This window comes from Misgurnus anguillicaudatus, chromosome 24 (genome assembly GCF_027580225.2).
Source record: "Misgurnus anguillicaudatus chromosome 24, ASM2758022v2, whole genome shotgun sequence".
NCBI lineage: Eukaryota > Metazoa > Chordata > Actinopteri > Cypriniformes > Cobitidae > Misgurnus > Misgurnus anguillicaudatus.
In genome coordinates, this window is record NC_073360.2 from 26,044,539 (window position 1) to 26,059,499 (window position 14,961).

The window sequence follows — 14,961 nt, forward strand, 5'->3', positions numbered from 1 at the left end:
CACAAAAGATTTAAAATACTTCTTTATTTGGGTAACAACCATAAACCAACAAACCCCAGAAAACAGCTGGGGAAACACTTAATATAAATTCACTTGCTCCTGGTAAGCACAGCATAGTTAGATACAAACTAATTTACAAGCATTTTCTCTATATTGATTGAAGTTCCCTACAACCGTACTTCAAACTGCAATGCTAACATTTTGGTTGAAACACTGAAGTGCATCTATGTAGCCATTTCTATATCTACTCAAGACGAAGATATCGTTCAAGCAAAGCCAATTTGTGTAACATCAGCCAACCCAAGCAGAATAACAGACATACATATACAAAATACTTTCAAGTTTTAGCCATAAATGAGGAAAGGGGAAGAAAACAGACTGAGTGCCATTAACATCAACCCAAGTGGATCTTTGGCATCAGCTTCAGACAAGATTTTATTGCTAAGTGTTTGACTGCATGACCAAATGAATATGCCACATTCTGATTCCCACATAAAAATAATCAAAATAGGCCAACTAGAGCCACGTGCATCAACAATAAACAATAACATCCAATATGTCTGGCACCAGTATTACCAGTTCCTCGAAATGAGAGGTAGATGCGACATGATGCCACCATCCCCACAAAACCACACTTTGGCCACTTTTAAGATGGCTTCTAGGTCACCTAGAAAACACAAGGCCCAGCAGACTGAAGTGTAGAGATAATAAAGGATAATGTAGAGCGGACCTCATAGCAAATACAGCAAGCTGGTGGAACATTCATGTCGCAGTTACTTATTCCTCTCCTTAACTCATCTTTGTCTCATTCACCCACAAAAACGTCACACATTGAGACTTACAAGCATCATAAAGTGTTTGAGCAAAAAATTGAAGCTACATATACATTTTTACAAATATACTCGACAAAACATGCCTTTACAAATCTTTGCACTGGTAAAAAATATACAATTTTTGGAAGAAACCAAATTAGCCCACGTGTTACTTCAGTTGTGAAAATAAGCAAGAGGTCGATACTGAGGCAGCATTCGGGTCTGTGTGATGTGCATAACGCACCGGAGCTTCTTTTTTAAAGAGGCACGTAAAGGGGAGGCACTGCCCGTGTCCCTGAACTACCAAACTCAGACCTACCGCAGGAACAACACCATCAACTTTCACTCTCAGACACACATGCACACATTCACATTATTAATCCTCCCTTTAATCCCTCTCACAGCTGGCACAAATAATAAAAACACTGCAAAACCTTTGAGAGACGATCGCCCATCACGCTTCATCTCAGGTGCAAGAGGGGTTTCCTAAACTGACCCCAAGAAAACACCACCCAAACGCGAATACAAAAAGTTGTGGCAGGTTTGCCGTATCAAATAGCAGGAAACTAATGTGGTCCATGTTGATATGTTAAAGCTGTCTGAAGGCCACGAACTGATGTGGGCTTGAAAGATGAAGTAGACAGTACTGAAACGTTCTTGGAACTACAGTAAACTTGCCCCAAAAAATAAATAAATACAAAACACTGACCCTCAAGCTGAATGATGAGGTCAGTATAAACAGAATAGATTAAGGCTTTTTCAAATGTTTTGTCTTTCTTTACTTTCTCCATCGAAAACAATCTTTTCACAGAGTGCCGTGTTGAAGCTACAGCGACTTGTAAGCCAGGTAGTCCTGCATGGTGAAAGGAATGGGCAGCTTGTAGACCTGCTGCGTAGGTAGGACTCGCCGCAGGGTCATGCGGCAAAGGTGCTGGAGGCTCGCGACGCTGCGAGGACAGGCCCAGAAGTGCACGCTGCCATCACGAGACCTGGGAGACAGACAGGAAGAGGTTCGTTTATCAAACTACATTTGCATTTATGCACGGCAGATGCAAAACTGAATGCATGGTGTTCACCATGTCTAGTCACACTAAATTTAAGTGGCTATGTTTATACAACACTATCGTGAGCTTTACTGTCTGTCTGTAGGAATTAAACGGTTTAAAGGCGGGGTGCATGATCTCTGAAAGCCAATGTTGATATTTGAAATCACCTAAACAAACATGCCCCTACCCCAATAGAATCTGGACCTTCTTTTGATAGACCCACCCAACACATATGCAACCCAGCCAATGATGTCGGTTCGTAGACACGCCCCTTACTGCTGATTGGCTACAAGTGTGTTTTCCAAATTTTTTCTTCAAAAATTACACACCCCACATTTAAATCATATGAAGCTTCTATAAATTTAGGAACAACATTATAGAGTGGTTTCCAGGACAGGGTTTAGTTTAATCCAGGGCTAGGGCTTAGTTAGATTAGCACATTTAAGTCGTTTTTACAAATATACCTTACAAAAAAACCCATTACTGATGTGCATTTTGAGGCACTGATTAGTCTATTTGCTTCAAAAAAAAAAAAAAAATACAGATATTTTACTCACCACCATGTCATCCAAAATGTTGATTTCTTTCTTTGTTCAGTCGAGAAGAAATTCTGTTTTTTGAGGAAAACATTCCAGGATTTTTCACATTTTAATGGACTTTAATGGACCCCAATACTTAACAGTTTTAATGCAGTTTAAAATAGCAGTTTCAAAGGACTCCAAACAATCCCAAACGAGGCACAATGTGCGTTTCATATATGTAACACGTGACTTTTTCATGGCATTACGCAATTATGTCGCGCTGACGTGTCACACAGCCGGAGAAAGAGGAGAAGTTGTGGTTTAAAAGTGCATATTTTTTATTTTTCATGCCAAAAATGACAACCGTTTCACTAGACAAGACCCTTATGCCTCATTTGGGATCTTTAGAGTCCTTTAAAACTGCAATTATAAGCGGCATTACAACTGTTAAGTGTTGGGGTCCATTAAAGTCCATTAAAATTAGAAAAATCCTGTAATGTTTTCCCCGAAAAACATAATTTCTTCTCGACTAAACAAAGAAAGACAACATTTTGGATGACATGGTGGTGAGTAAACTATCTGGACCTTTTTCAAGAAAATGGACCAATTCTTTCAAGATATGTCAGTGCAAGATGTTTTTAAACATGCATTTTAGTTTGAGACAAGGATTTTAGTTTAAGTCCTGTCCGGAAAACCGCACCCAATGGAGTAACATTCTTACCCAGCTGCTAATACACTTCCATCAGTAGAAAAGGCACAACAGAGGCCATTATTGAGAGGAGCGACGGCCTGAGGACTCCTCTCATCTATGCTCCAGAACCGCACCAACCTGAAAAATAAACACATTTTAGGACTTCAACATTCACCTGCTATTTTAAGGGTCTTATAAACGTGTATTTTATAATAAACAAAATCAAGTTGCAGATATGCTAACACATGAAACCTTTTAAAATGTTATAAAATAAAGTGATTTAAATAAGTTAACGAGTTAACGTTGAAATCCATTTTTGTGTAACATGCGAAACACGTCAAATGCTCAGGAATGTAACTCTTTTGGGGTCCGCCATTTTGTAGAGCACAAACGACTTCATTTTCCTTCGACTCCTCCACCCTGAATCGGCAGGAGGCGCGGCAATGTGAGCAAAAACACGCCGCCACATAGTGATTAATGGATGTCATATGAGAGGCATGTGATCTTTCCCAGAAAGAGGCCCTACAATAAATAACACTTCAACCTCTATCGCTCTCAGCTTGCTTGCACGCTCGCTCCCTCGCTCTTAAATTCAGGTCTTAGCAGTTAGTTACCTTAAATCTCACGCAATATTTCAAAATCTCACCTGTCATCGGTGACGCTGGCAATGTGCCGACCATCATGACAAAAGGCCACAGAGCGAACCCATCGATCATTCGCTCCTCCCGCAAATATGGGGGAGGGAGGAGGGAATAGATGCCTGGAGGCAAACAACAAACATAGGCATAGAAAGAACTATTAAAGCAAATAAAGAAGAAAACTTCAAAGAGAAAAGTAGGATGACGTGTTTTACCCCAGCTCGAGCAGAATAGTAGCCGTGTGCGGGTCCCACACTATTACACGAGTGTCGTAAGACGCTGTGGCTAGCAGTGCGCCGTCCGGCGAAAACTCGCAAGAAACCACATCGTTGTGATGGCCTTCCAGTTTACGGATCATAGTGTACTTATCCATGTTCCACAGGAACACCTGCAATCAAGAAATACACCCGTTATAGCCCACCGTACCATTCCAGAAATGAAAAGGTCATTGAGTATCACAAATCAGACAGAGAATTTAGCTCAAATAAAATGTCAAGATCAAAATGTGCTCAGTGTCATGATTTTTAAAGCGCTACAACCAAACCCAGAAACAACTGAAAAGTAGCACATGCCATTACAACAGCAAGGCTTGGTTCAAAATGCAAAATCAATGCACACTACAGAGTAGCTAGTATTTGCAAATCATTCAAAATTCAAAAAATATTACTGCTACAGTTGTCTATAATTATTAAAAAAATTATTAGCATGTAATACTACAGAATGCATAACAATATAGCATTTATTAAAACAACACATTTTTCCATAGACTACTACATAATGTGGGAAAAATATACAAACAAGTAGTAACTTAAGGTAACATAATGTTACTCCACTGGTACCCCTTTCAGTTTTAGTTCGCGTGAGTTTACAATAGGCGTGCACCGCTTCGGTGGAGGCCTACGAAGAGACACAGATACTGCAAAAGAAGAGAAAGTTTGATGGCCAGAAGGTTGACGCCTTTGGCAAACACAGCATACAGAAACATGTGACAACTGCAAACTCTTCAATTAAAATCAGCTATGAGATTTCCAAGTACTTGTTTTGCTCCAGCACAATACATATTTCATGGTGACAAGGTCACAATTTGGAAATTTAGGTTTATATTTAGCAAACATCCCCATTTACTCTATTCATTTGGTACATCAATACACATAGCGCTTGAGCAAATGTACATTTTAGTAACTATTTACCGATTAAACATTCTGGTGTTGGTGGAGCAACTACAACGGTAGGTTTGCAGAGTTAATCTTCCCGTTTTGTCTAACTTTGTAAAGTGAGATGAAAGGGCTTTAGTGTGTAGGACAACTGCTGGCAATTAAAAAGTCATTGCAAATACAGAGCATTATTGAATATCAAATCGCTCAGCCATACATTGTTAAAAAATGAAGTTAAAAAATTTGTTTTTTTCAAGTCAATTCAACCTACTATTTCAAGTTTTGAAACCTGTTATAAGTTGACATAACTTATAAAAACAAGTTAAAATTGTTTAATTTTTATTTTTTTAAGTTAAAGTAACTTGATTTTGACAAAAATGCTGCATTTTTTACTATGCAAGGAGAGGCAAAGTCATAAGGAAAATTCACACTGATCTGGCAACAAACACTGACATTATAAGCTAGCTGGGGAACAGCGGGTGTGCTGCAAAATATCTTTACACGCTTGAGTATAAACAGCCTTTTATTTCCATATTCCCATACCCTGCTGTGCGGTTAGCTTTCACCCCTTATAAAAAAAAAAAGAGCGCTTCAGTTCACTAAACTATTTTTATTATTCAGGGTTCCAACCCCTTTGTTAACTTCAACTTCAAGCAACTTCCAAGGACTTTCAATACCCTTAAATTCAAGGTCTAAATGTGGGGACACATTTCAAGTGAGAACAAGGTTACATTGTGTTGCCTTTAAAGATACATTGTTACAGTTCCTTTTTAAGGGAACTTGCGCTGCATCACTTTGGTGACACCTCCAAGGTTAAGTGCGTCTGAATGTGTATATCAAATTCAACCAATGGTGAGGCTTAACAACAAAGACAGGGTGACGCGGGAGCCAGGAAGTATATCACTATCTGAAATATTGCCAAAGACGGTGTTACAGGGACGCAGGAAGTATGGCAAGGGAGACGCAGCGCCTCGTTCCCTTCTCAGGGAACAACAGTTACATACGTAACCAGAGGCGTTTTCATGTGTCAAACACAACTATGCAAAAAAGCATTTTGGTATGAATCAACATTCGCATACAGTAGATATGAGCATTTAAAGTGAACAGTTTAGCTTGTGTGCTTAAAAAGTCTAGAAATTTTATGATATTATCCTACACTACACAGGAAATAATATGGATTTTTTCCAGCAAACTTCTTGCATAAAATAAGATTCAAGCACTTTCAACGACCTGTATCTATGTGTGTATATTTTCAAAAACTTCCCAGGGCTTTGAATTATTTTCCCCAGATTCACAAATTTTCAAGGATTTCAAGGACCCGTGGGAACCCTGATTATTTATTGCTCAATTGGATAAACGCTATTTTAACATGTTTGGTAATACGGGTGTTTCACGCTCATCGAACAAATCCAAAACAACAAGTTCAACAAGATCAGTGTGAATTAGCCTATATAAATAGACTTCACTATGAGAATGTGAAAAATTTAGGTTGCTAAAAAAACAACATTCACAAGTTAAATTTAAACCATAAGTAAACTATAACAGGTCTTTCTTCTGGTGCCTCTGTAAATGACGCATAAGCAAATGTTTAATTTGCACAACATTCCTAATTCGAATTTAACTTTTTAAAGATAACTTTTTTCTGCGAAGACTTCATCTGCAGGCAGTCTGCTGAAACACAAGCCCTTTCATTGCTCACACAAACCAACAATCCTTCCCCCCTTTGACTATTAACCCTATTACAAGAGTCTGTGCAGAGCTTTTGTCTAAGACAAACTGAACAGCGATCAAGCATCGCCGCTCAAAAACACATGGGTGCCATGAGTTCAGTTAACTAAGGCACTAAATGAGGGTTTCTACTGGCTGGCGCGTGTAAACATACAGCATACACGATGCCTATGGCCTTCTTAAACTGGAGAGCATTAGAAGGAAGAGAGGATAAATGTGATGGGAATTCTACTGAACAAAGATGGATGAGAGAAAAGCAGAGGAAGGGGGTCTCACTGCCCTATAAGTCAATTCTTTGGAGAGGAAGTGCGACAGCAGAGGTAGACAGACATGGAGCAAAACCTACGTACAGGACGCCCTTGCGGGCAGGAGGCATGGAAGCCCCTGGGGCGTGGGCACGGGCACATGAGCGTCCAATGGGGGCCGCGATGGCAGCCGTGCCCCGCGCGGTCCGCACCGGCTGCTATGTCAGCGCGGCGCTTCTCTCAAAATGACTCAAACACAGAGCTTTGCCACCACCTGGGACAGGGAAAGCAAGACACTTATGGACACAAACAACCTTACACTTCAACCCCTGCAGCCTGCTCATGGGAAGAGAATTAGCTTGCTGCTGGGAACTTCTGGAATACTTTCCTTGGTGTGATGCCATAGGGGCACACACAGATTTTTGTATAGTTCTAGATACCAGTTTTTAACAGTGTATATTATTGCATATCATATATGTAGACACGATCATCATTATTGTTTAACGTACGTGTAAGGTACTAATTAAAAAACAGACCGTTTAGCCTTTCAATTGCATGAATCTTTCTTGAATGCTTTAAAATACTATAGTATGGCTTTATAGTCACAAGGCGTTCTGTCATTGACATGCGCATAATCACACAAATATTTTAACCCTAAAGCTACAGGCAGGGTTTGTTAAAGCATGCTATGACACCGAGCATTATCATCCTTTTAGCACTCATTGATTGGTCCTAACAAACGCAGGCATTAGCAGATATAAAAAATAAGAAACAAGAATAGTAATAAATGAGAACTGAAAAACATACCGCTTTGCCTGCGCCTACGGAGCAAAGGACCGAGGAATCAGGTGAAAAAGCACTGCAGTAGACCCAGTTTTGATGACCACGTAGTACTTTCATCATGTTACCTAAAAGCACAAACAATTCAACAAAATTAAAACACACAGTAACACATTAATCATTCGATTTATTTTCTATTGTTGAGTAATTTCATTTTACCATTTATCTTCATTTTAAAATGTATTTTTTAACTGTTGATGCGCAAAGGAACGATACAATAAACATACTTCAGCTAATTGCTAAATTCCCAATCGTTCCAATTTTGAGAGAAGGGAAATTTTAGTGAATGTCTGGCAAACATTCCTTGCTTTATTAAAATAAACAAAACAATAACATTGTTGCAAATGCATTGAGTTCTACTTAATTTCAAAGTTCTCACAGGATAAAAAAAATAACGTGGCCACTTTTAGTAGCAAGTTCATACTGGTTGTTTTGCAAGGAAATATCAGCAAACATTTCACTGGGCTCGGCATGATCCAATCGCTTTTCAACCAGTTTTCCTTTGTGCTGGAATGCTTGAGTGCACATGCACGCTTCAAAAGAGTCAAATAAATCTCCACGGAGATAAAACGAAAATAAAGGAAGGCAATGACTTATGGGACTGTTTTGCAAGGGGGTACAAGCTGAAAACACCACAATAAAGCTTTAAACTATTTAGCTTTAGTGTGTAAAAAAAACACAGCATCAAAAAACTTTGCAAAAGGCAAATATGGTCCTCACCGTCGTCTTTAAGGTCCCATACACGTAGAGTCTTGTCTCTTGAGGCAGAAACCAGAACTAAACTTCCATCTGGGGCAAACGTCAAATCCCGTACGATGTCTGTGTGGTCCATCAGGTTCAACAAAAACTTTCCTGTGCATGGGAAAACAACACAGAGGATAAATAAAGGTACGTAGAAATGGCCTGCTGCAAAAACACAGTTTATTGCACAAAGTCCACGTTAATCGATTCAAACTGAGGTGAATCTGGAAAATACATAGCTTGTAATGCACTGTAGGCCATTGGTGATAGCATCTGCCAAATGCATGCATTTCTTTCTTTAAAGGCGGAGTCCATGATGTATGAAAGCCAATGTTGATATTTGAAATCACCTAAACAAACACGCCCCTACCCCAATAGAATCTGGACCTTCTGTTGATAAACCCGCCCCACACATACGCAACCCGGCATTTGATTTGATTTGATTGGCTATAAGTGTGTTTTGGTAGTCGGCCCGTCTCCTTTCCAACGCGTTTTTCAAACATCGTGGACTCCGCCTTTAAACGCCATACCAGCTTCTAAGGCTATATTCATGGCAAGAATAAAGTATATTTTAGAACCATGTTTGGATTCACATAATTAAAAACCTTTTCAAAAGTATCAAGAGAATATAATGCATACATTTAAATGTACATATAAAGACATTTGCATGAACCAAATTACACCTAATTTTTCGTTTCCTTAAATATCATTAGGTAAAATACACAACGGCACTTCCCATTATGGTGAAAGCCGTATAAATAAACAGCAGTTACAAACTGAAATCTTTTTTACACAAAGGAAACTAAATAGCTTCAAGGTACAATACAACACAATGACAACAAACATGCCAGGTTAATCCACTTTACATCCCCCTAATTTGTCCTATCTACATTCTTAACATCTATGCCAAGAAATGTGTTTGAGGCTTGAATAACAGGGCTTATTATAATGTCGTTCGCTAAGCCGTAAAATGAGGGCTGAGTGACAAGTCCTGTCATGATACTGTACATTACACTGCTATAAGATTTCTTCAGAAAGCAAAAATGATAGGCAAGTTGAGGAGGGGAGGATTCTCGCACCCTGCACAGTAAATTTATGGCACTGTGGGCTGAATTAGAAGGGAGGTGGAGTCACCCACCCAGCAAAACATCTCTAACCCCTTTAAACAACCAATGAAAGTGGCTGTACAGGACCAGCCCACCCATTAATATATCTTGCAAATGGTCAACAAATAATTATGTAACTAGACAGGACTATATCTTTGTTATGCAACGCGTCCAACATAGCCATTAAGTTTCCAAACACAAGCTAATGCCATTAAGCAGTTGTGATAAAAATACAGTAAAACTGGAGCCACGAGAGCAACGCTCCAGTGGAAACTCTTAAGAAAACATGCTCCAAAGGTGAGAAAGTGTATACAAGACATACACATGGACAACATAAGGGGCATTGCTATGAAGCTATAAAAATGGGTTGTAAAAAGCGGCGCTAAAAATATATGGTTCAACGCCTTATATAACTAGCTCTCTAGCACACACAACCTGCTTGGAAACTGAAAAACAGGAAGCAGGCGTGTTGAGGGAGGGGACACTTGCTGTAGTTTTTTTACACTTTCTCAATGGCAGAGAACATTCTGGAAAGAAACTGAAGGCTGTCCTTAACAGACGAACAATCTGGAACGAACGGCATAATACAGATAACTCACCGAATAGCATGCATTGTTCTCTCTGCCTGTTTTTTTATATTACATTTCTCAAGATTATGTAAAACGTGTTCAAAATTATGTGATCATATAACAGAGATTATTTGCCTTGATATTGTAGTTTTAAAACGTTTTATAACTTTCTGTGAAGCAGCAGCATGGTAAATTCACCGATTATTCATGGTAAATTCACCGATTATTCACCTTGATATTGTAGTTTTTAAATGTTTTATAACTTTCTGTGAAGTAGGGATGGGACGGTATGAATATTTCATATCATGATTATAGTGGCCAAAGTTATCACGGTTATAAATATTATCATGGTTTTGTTCATATGAAATGGAAATGTTCAAAAAGAACTGATAATCACACTGAAAACATTTTTAAAAAGTTGTATTTTTGAAAATCACAATTTAATATTTTTTATGTCCCTAAAATTATTTCTGTGGTAAAAATAAATAAATAAATGTGTCTAATAAGTTTACCGTGAATTAATATACATTATCCCTTAAATGCTGCCTTGTGCAAAAACCTATGTTGCATGTGCGCGCCTGCGTCAAACTGATTCTGGCTGGACAGGATTTACCGCGGTAATCAAACACGGTTGTAATAATTAAATTAATAATACTAATCGTCAGGATATTTTATCATGGTTAATCGTGAAACCGGTAATCGTCCCATCCCTACTGTGAAGCATGGTAAATTAATCCAAAGCTAAATAATATAAAATGTAAATAACAAATAATTATGGAGTTGTGCAGTAAGTAAAAAAAAACTGAAACAAATGGCTAAAGGACAAGTTAACTTCTCAATTTTAAAATCTCTGATTCACCACTGTATTTGGTGCCCAAACACACAGAAATGAGCACAAATGGACAAATGTAATTGAGGCTTTAAGCAACATGCATTATAAAAATTTCCACCACCAATAATCTTTCATTAGCAAAACCCAAAATTAAGATTATGAAGCAAACCAGATTAGTCATCGATGTTCGACTCCCTGTATAGACATCCCAGATTTTGATGCGGCCGTTGTTGAGGCCGGTTGCTAGCAGTAGCTGGTCCTGCCCGAACTTGAACCGATGCCATTCGATATTCACGCAGCGGCTCTGTTTCTCAGGAACCGACGAGCCGAAGGCAATGCCCCATACTATGTCACCGCAATCGATAGTGTGCTCTCTGAGCTCGCCTGGCACCAGACTGCCATCACTGTTCTGCCGGGAGAACCGACGGGGACCTCCGCTGCTCGGACGATCTTCGTTCCTTACAGCACTGGATCAATGAAAGACAATGAGTTGGTGGTTATGGTGAGAGGCATCTCTTATTGAAACCATTATGAGGCTCTTAAGCTTGGATTATAAAACAATCAAGATAATTGTACTTTAATGTTATCTGTCAAAATATCAAGTCTGCTGAACTGGTATATGTGGAAACCCTAAACAAACTCCCTGCCTTAGAGGCAATTACCAACATTGCATCAACTCTGACCCATATAACATCGCTTGCCCAGTTCTACTGCATGTGTTAACACCAAGGACTTGCGAATGTCACAAAGTAGAACAACAAAATTAATATTATTCATCAGGTCTGACGCTCTAGGAACTTGACAAACAGTGGGAATACGAAGCGCGAGAAGCAGAAACACAAAAGACAGCCCCTGCCACGTGTCCACTAATGCTTTTAATAGCACAATGGCTTCTATTCAGTTTTAACATTAAGTTCCAGAAGATTCCACCAAAGTTCCAGAAGATTCCACCAAAGAGAGAACAAAGACTCAATCAGTATCAAGAAAAATATAATCTAGAAATTAATTACTGCTTTTATTTCTAAATGAACGCAAACACGGAGTAAGCATGGTCTTTTTTTGTCTATTTACTCAGTTGTTTGTTAGTTAGTTAAGCTTATATGGAGCCTTTTGTGTAGAAAACTAGTTATAAAGTTACTACACTATCAATTCTAAATCTGAAGATGACTTTATAATCCCACACTTCTCTCTTATTGACACAATAAGGAGAAACAGCTACAATTCATGTCATAACAGCTAATAGCGCGAGTATATCAGAGTATATATCTTATCATATGTCAATTCTTAACTTTGGACGAAACTAAACATAAAATCATTGGTTTTAGCCCTTACAAAAAGGCTTTTGTGATGAAGGCATGCAGCCAAAAAGCCATGCTGTAAACCTCATTATGAGGACTTCACATTCACAGTAGGACAATGACCGTTTTGGCAGGCCAGTGTACTGGACGGCTGCCTCTCTATCTACAGCGTAAGTTGAGATGATGACTGGCGACCGATGCGTGTTGACTGATAAGGGCTAAACGGGTCGAAACACTGGGCACTACAGTGATGCATCCGTCGTGCAAAAGCCGATCCACGACACACAAAGTGCGTCTTTTGCCAAACCATAAATCCACTGGCTGTACTGAAACAATTTTAAGCATACCAGCAGAATGCATAGAGACTGATGAGTATACTTACAAGTTAGCTAGACATTTTTTCCACGGTACAAGTCTGACAATTCGATGCCCCTGAGACCATGCAAAGTATGAACCATCAGGTGCAAAAGCTACAGTCCAAGTCTCCCGTCCGGATTTTTGGTCGAAGGGAGCAACAGGAGGTATAAGTTCCCCGATGAACTTAGCTTTACCTATTGTGACAGAAAAAAAGGCAGATATCAATATCTTTGAGAAAAAAAAATTGGTTTACTTAATGACCTTTTAAAAATTAATAATTAATTTTAGACACAAATGGAGCCAATGAAAACGTTGATAGGACAAGCAACCGTTTTGAGTTGCTTGTCCAAAAAATATAAATATTTACATTGTTAATATAAAAATATTTTTGGGACCAAAAAATAAACAAACAAACAAACAAAACACGTGCTATTTAAATGAATACAACAGGTGCACTTTCATTGTTATTTTCTCCGGATTCGCTTTCAGTTGTTTTCTCCTTACTTAAGATACTTTAATACAATTAACAAAATCAAGTTTGCATGGTGAATCATTGACCAAGTATAGTGACTCATTCAGAGGGGTCTGGTGAAACCGGCGGACGGTGGGGGAGGGTGCGGATGCGCGCGGGGCGTGAACGCGATAAGCTCGAACACAACAACACAAAAAACCAAAATAACCGGCACATGTAAAACACGCGTTAAGCGGTTTTTTGTTGTATTAGCTTCTAAAGTCATGGGCTGGTTGAAACACTGATGGCCACTAAAACAAAGTTAGTCAAGAGCCACGTATCACATTGGAAGCAAAACTCACCTATTTCATTTTCGTTGACAAAATCTGGGAAGCTTGCCATCTAAATCGAAGCGGGTATCTTAAACCGACGTCTCCTTGGTTAACGAAATAAAAATAAACAAACTAATTCGCAAATTTGAAAGGCTGCGCGCGGTGAGAATCAGATGGCTGTGAATTCGTTCGCCTCACGTCGACTCGGTGCCAAATGTAATTACATATACGGCTTTTGAAAACGACTGTTAAGAATACTGGATGTATTTGATGTAAGGTACGTACAAATGCGTTAAATAAAATGCGATTAAACGACAAGAAAAGCAAAAAAATGTAGATCGTGAAAACACGCTGCTCTCTGTTTGAACACACACCGTTGTAATGGCTTCGTGCATCCAACGATTCTAACATACACGCCGATGGGCGGGTTACCTCAGCAACGTCATGAGGTTGCCACGGCGACGAATGAACACGCCTCTCTGATTCGTGCACAGAGGTTTACGCTTGGCCTCTGATTGGCCGTTTTTTCAAGAAAATGAATGGAATGAATGCGTGGAATACGTGCAGATAAGGAGTTCGACCATGGGCGTGTTTGCCTTCACGCGGCGCGGCTACCAATCGGCGTCTGACACTTAAGTACCGCGAGAGAAATTCGAAGCATACTTTTTAAATCGCTCTCGCGGTACTTTGATGTTACACACCGACCGGTCTGCGCAGCGCCGCATGAAGGCAAAAACGCACATCGTCGAACTCCTTATAAGCACAGTTTGTAAAATTATTTTGAAGAATAAAGGATTTGTTACAGTATTTCACAGTAGAGGAGGTTTAAGCACAACATATATGTGTGCCTTAAAGAAAAAAAAAAAAAATATATATATATATCTATAGAAAAAAATATTATTTTTTTTTAAAACAGAGAAATAAAATGCAATTCTTAAATGACAAATATATTTACATATTACATGTAACATCATTACACATATGTTATATAACATACTTTCATAACATAGAAACATATGCATGCCAGACATGAAAAAGGACATTTAACATGCATTCAATAGAAAATATTAATAATTATTATTTATTATTTCATTATTTCTTATTTATCATCATGCAGTCAAATGATTGAATAAACCCCCCATAATAAAGAAGCATTCAAACTTTTTTTATCTTATGAATAATTTGTGCAATACTTTTATTCTTACAACAAAAGAGCTGCTTATTCAAGCTGAGCATGATCAAGTAAAACCTGAAACCGTAGAGAAAGTTGTCAGATAACAATCTTATCAGTATTTTAGTTTTGACCTCTAAAAAACATTTAAAGTCATGGCCAAGCCCATTTTAAAAAGTCATTTGCCAACTTGAAACTATTTTAAATGATCTGTTTATGACCCTAAATCTATTATTAATGTTTACTTTGTATGTAATAAGTTAGATCAGTACTTTGACATTGTCACATAAATCTCGGTATGGTATGTGAGAACACTTTGTCAGAGATAGAGAATGCATGACAGGAATGCATTGTGTGCACTTCGACATCTTTATTCTGCTTTTCTATTGAATTATTTTTTTTTGTAGTTGTTCCTGCAAATTCCTTTTT

General features: G+C 38.6%; 1 protein-coding gene across 1 annotated transcript; it reads right to left on the minus strand.

Annotated features, from left to right (window-relative positions):
- Positions 1-9: 9 nt before the first annotated feature.
- wsb1 (WD repeat and SOCS box containing 1) lies at positions 10-13,795 on the minus strand. Its single transcript, XM_073862790.1, has 9 exons — positions 13,392-13,795; positions 12,604-12,772; positions 11,118-11,390; positions 8,396-8,526; positions 7,643-7,743; positions 3,924-4,096; positions 3,717-3,830; positions 3,101-3,208; positions 10-1,801 (listed from the first exon to the last, which is right to left on the minus strand). Exons 1-9 carry the CDS (start codon positions 13,429-13,431, stop codon positions 1,639-1,641), a joined length of 1,272 nt encoding a protein of 423 aa, XP_073718891.1. The 5' UTR covers positions 13,432-13,795; the 3' UTR covers positions 10-1,638.
- Positions 13,796-14,961: the final 1,166 nt, after the last annotated feature.

Bases quoted from the DNA above. Each gene is read 5' to 3' on its own strand.
- wsb1 (XM_073862790.1), bottom strand. From the start codon at position 13,431: ATGGCAAGCTTCCCAGATTTTGTCAACGAAAATGAAATAG. The intron at 12,773-13,391 runs GTGAGTTTTGCT...CTGTCACAATAG, and splicing joins TGTCAACGAAAATGAAATAG to GTAAAGCTAAGTTCATCGGG. The intron at 11,391-12,603 runs GTAAGTATACTC...TCATTGATCCAG, and splicing joins AAAAAATGTCTAGCTAACTT to TGCTGTAAGGAACGAAGATC.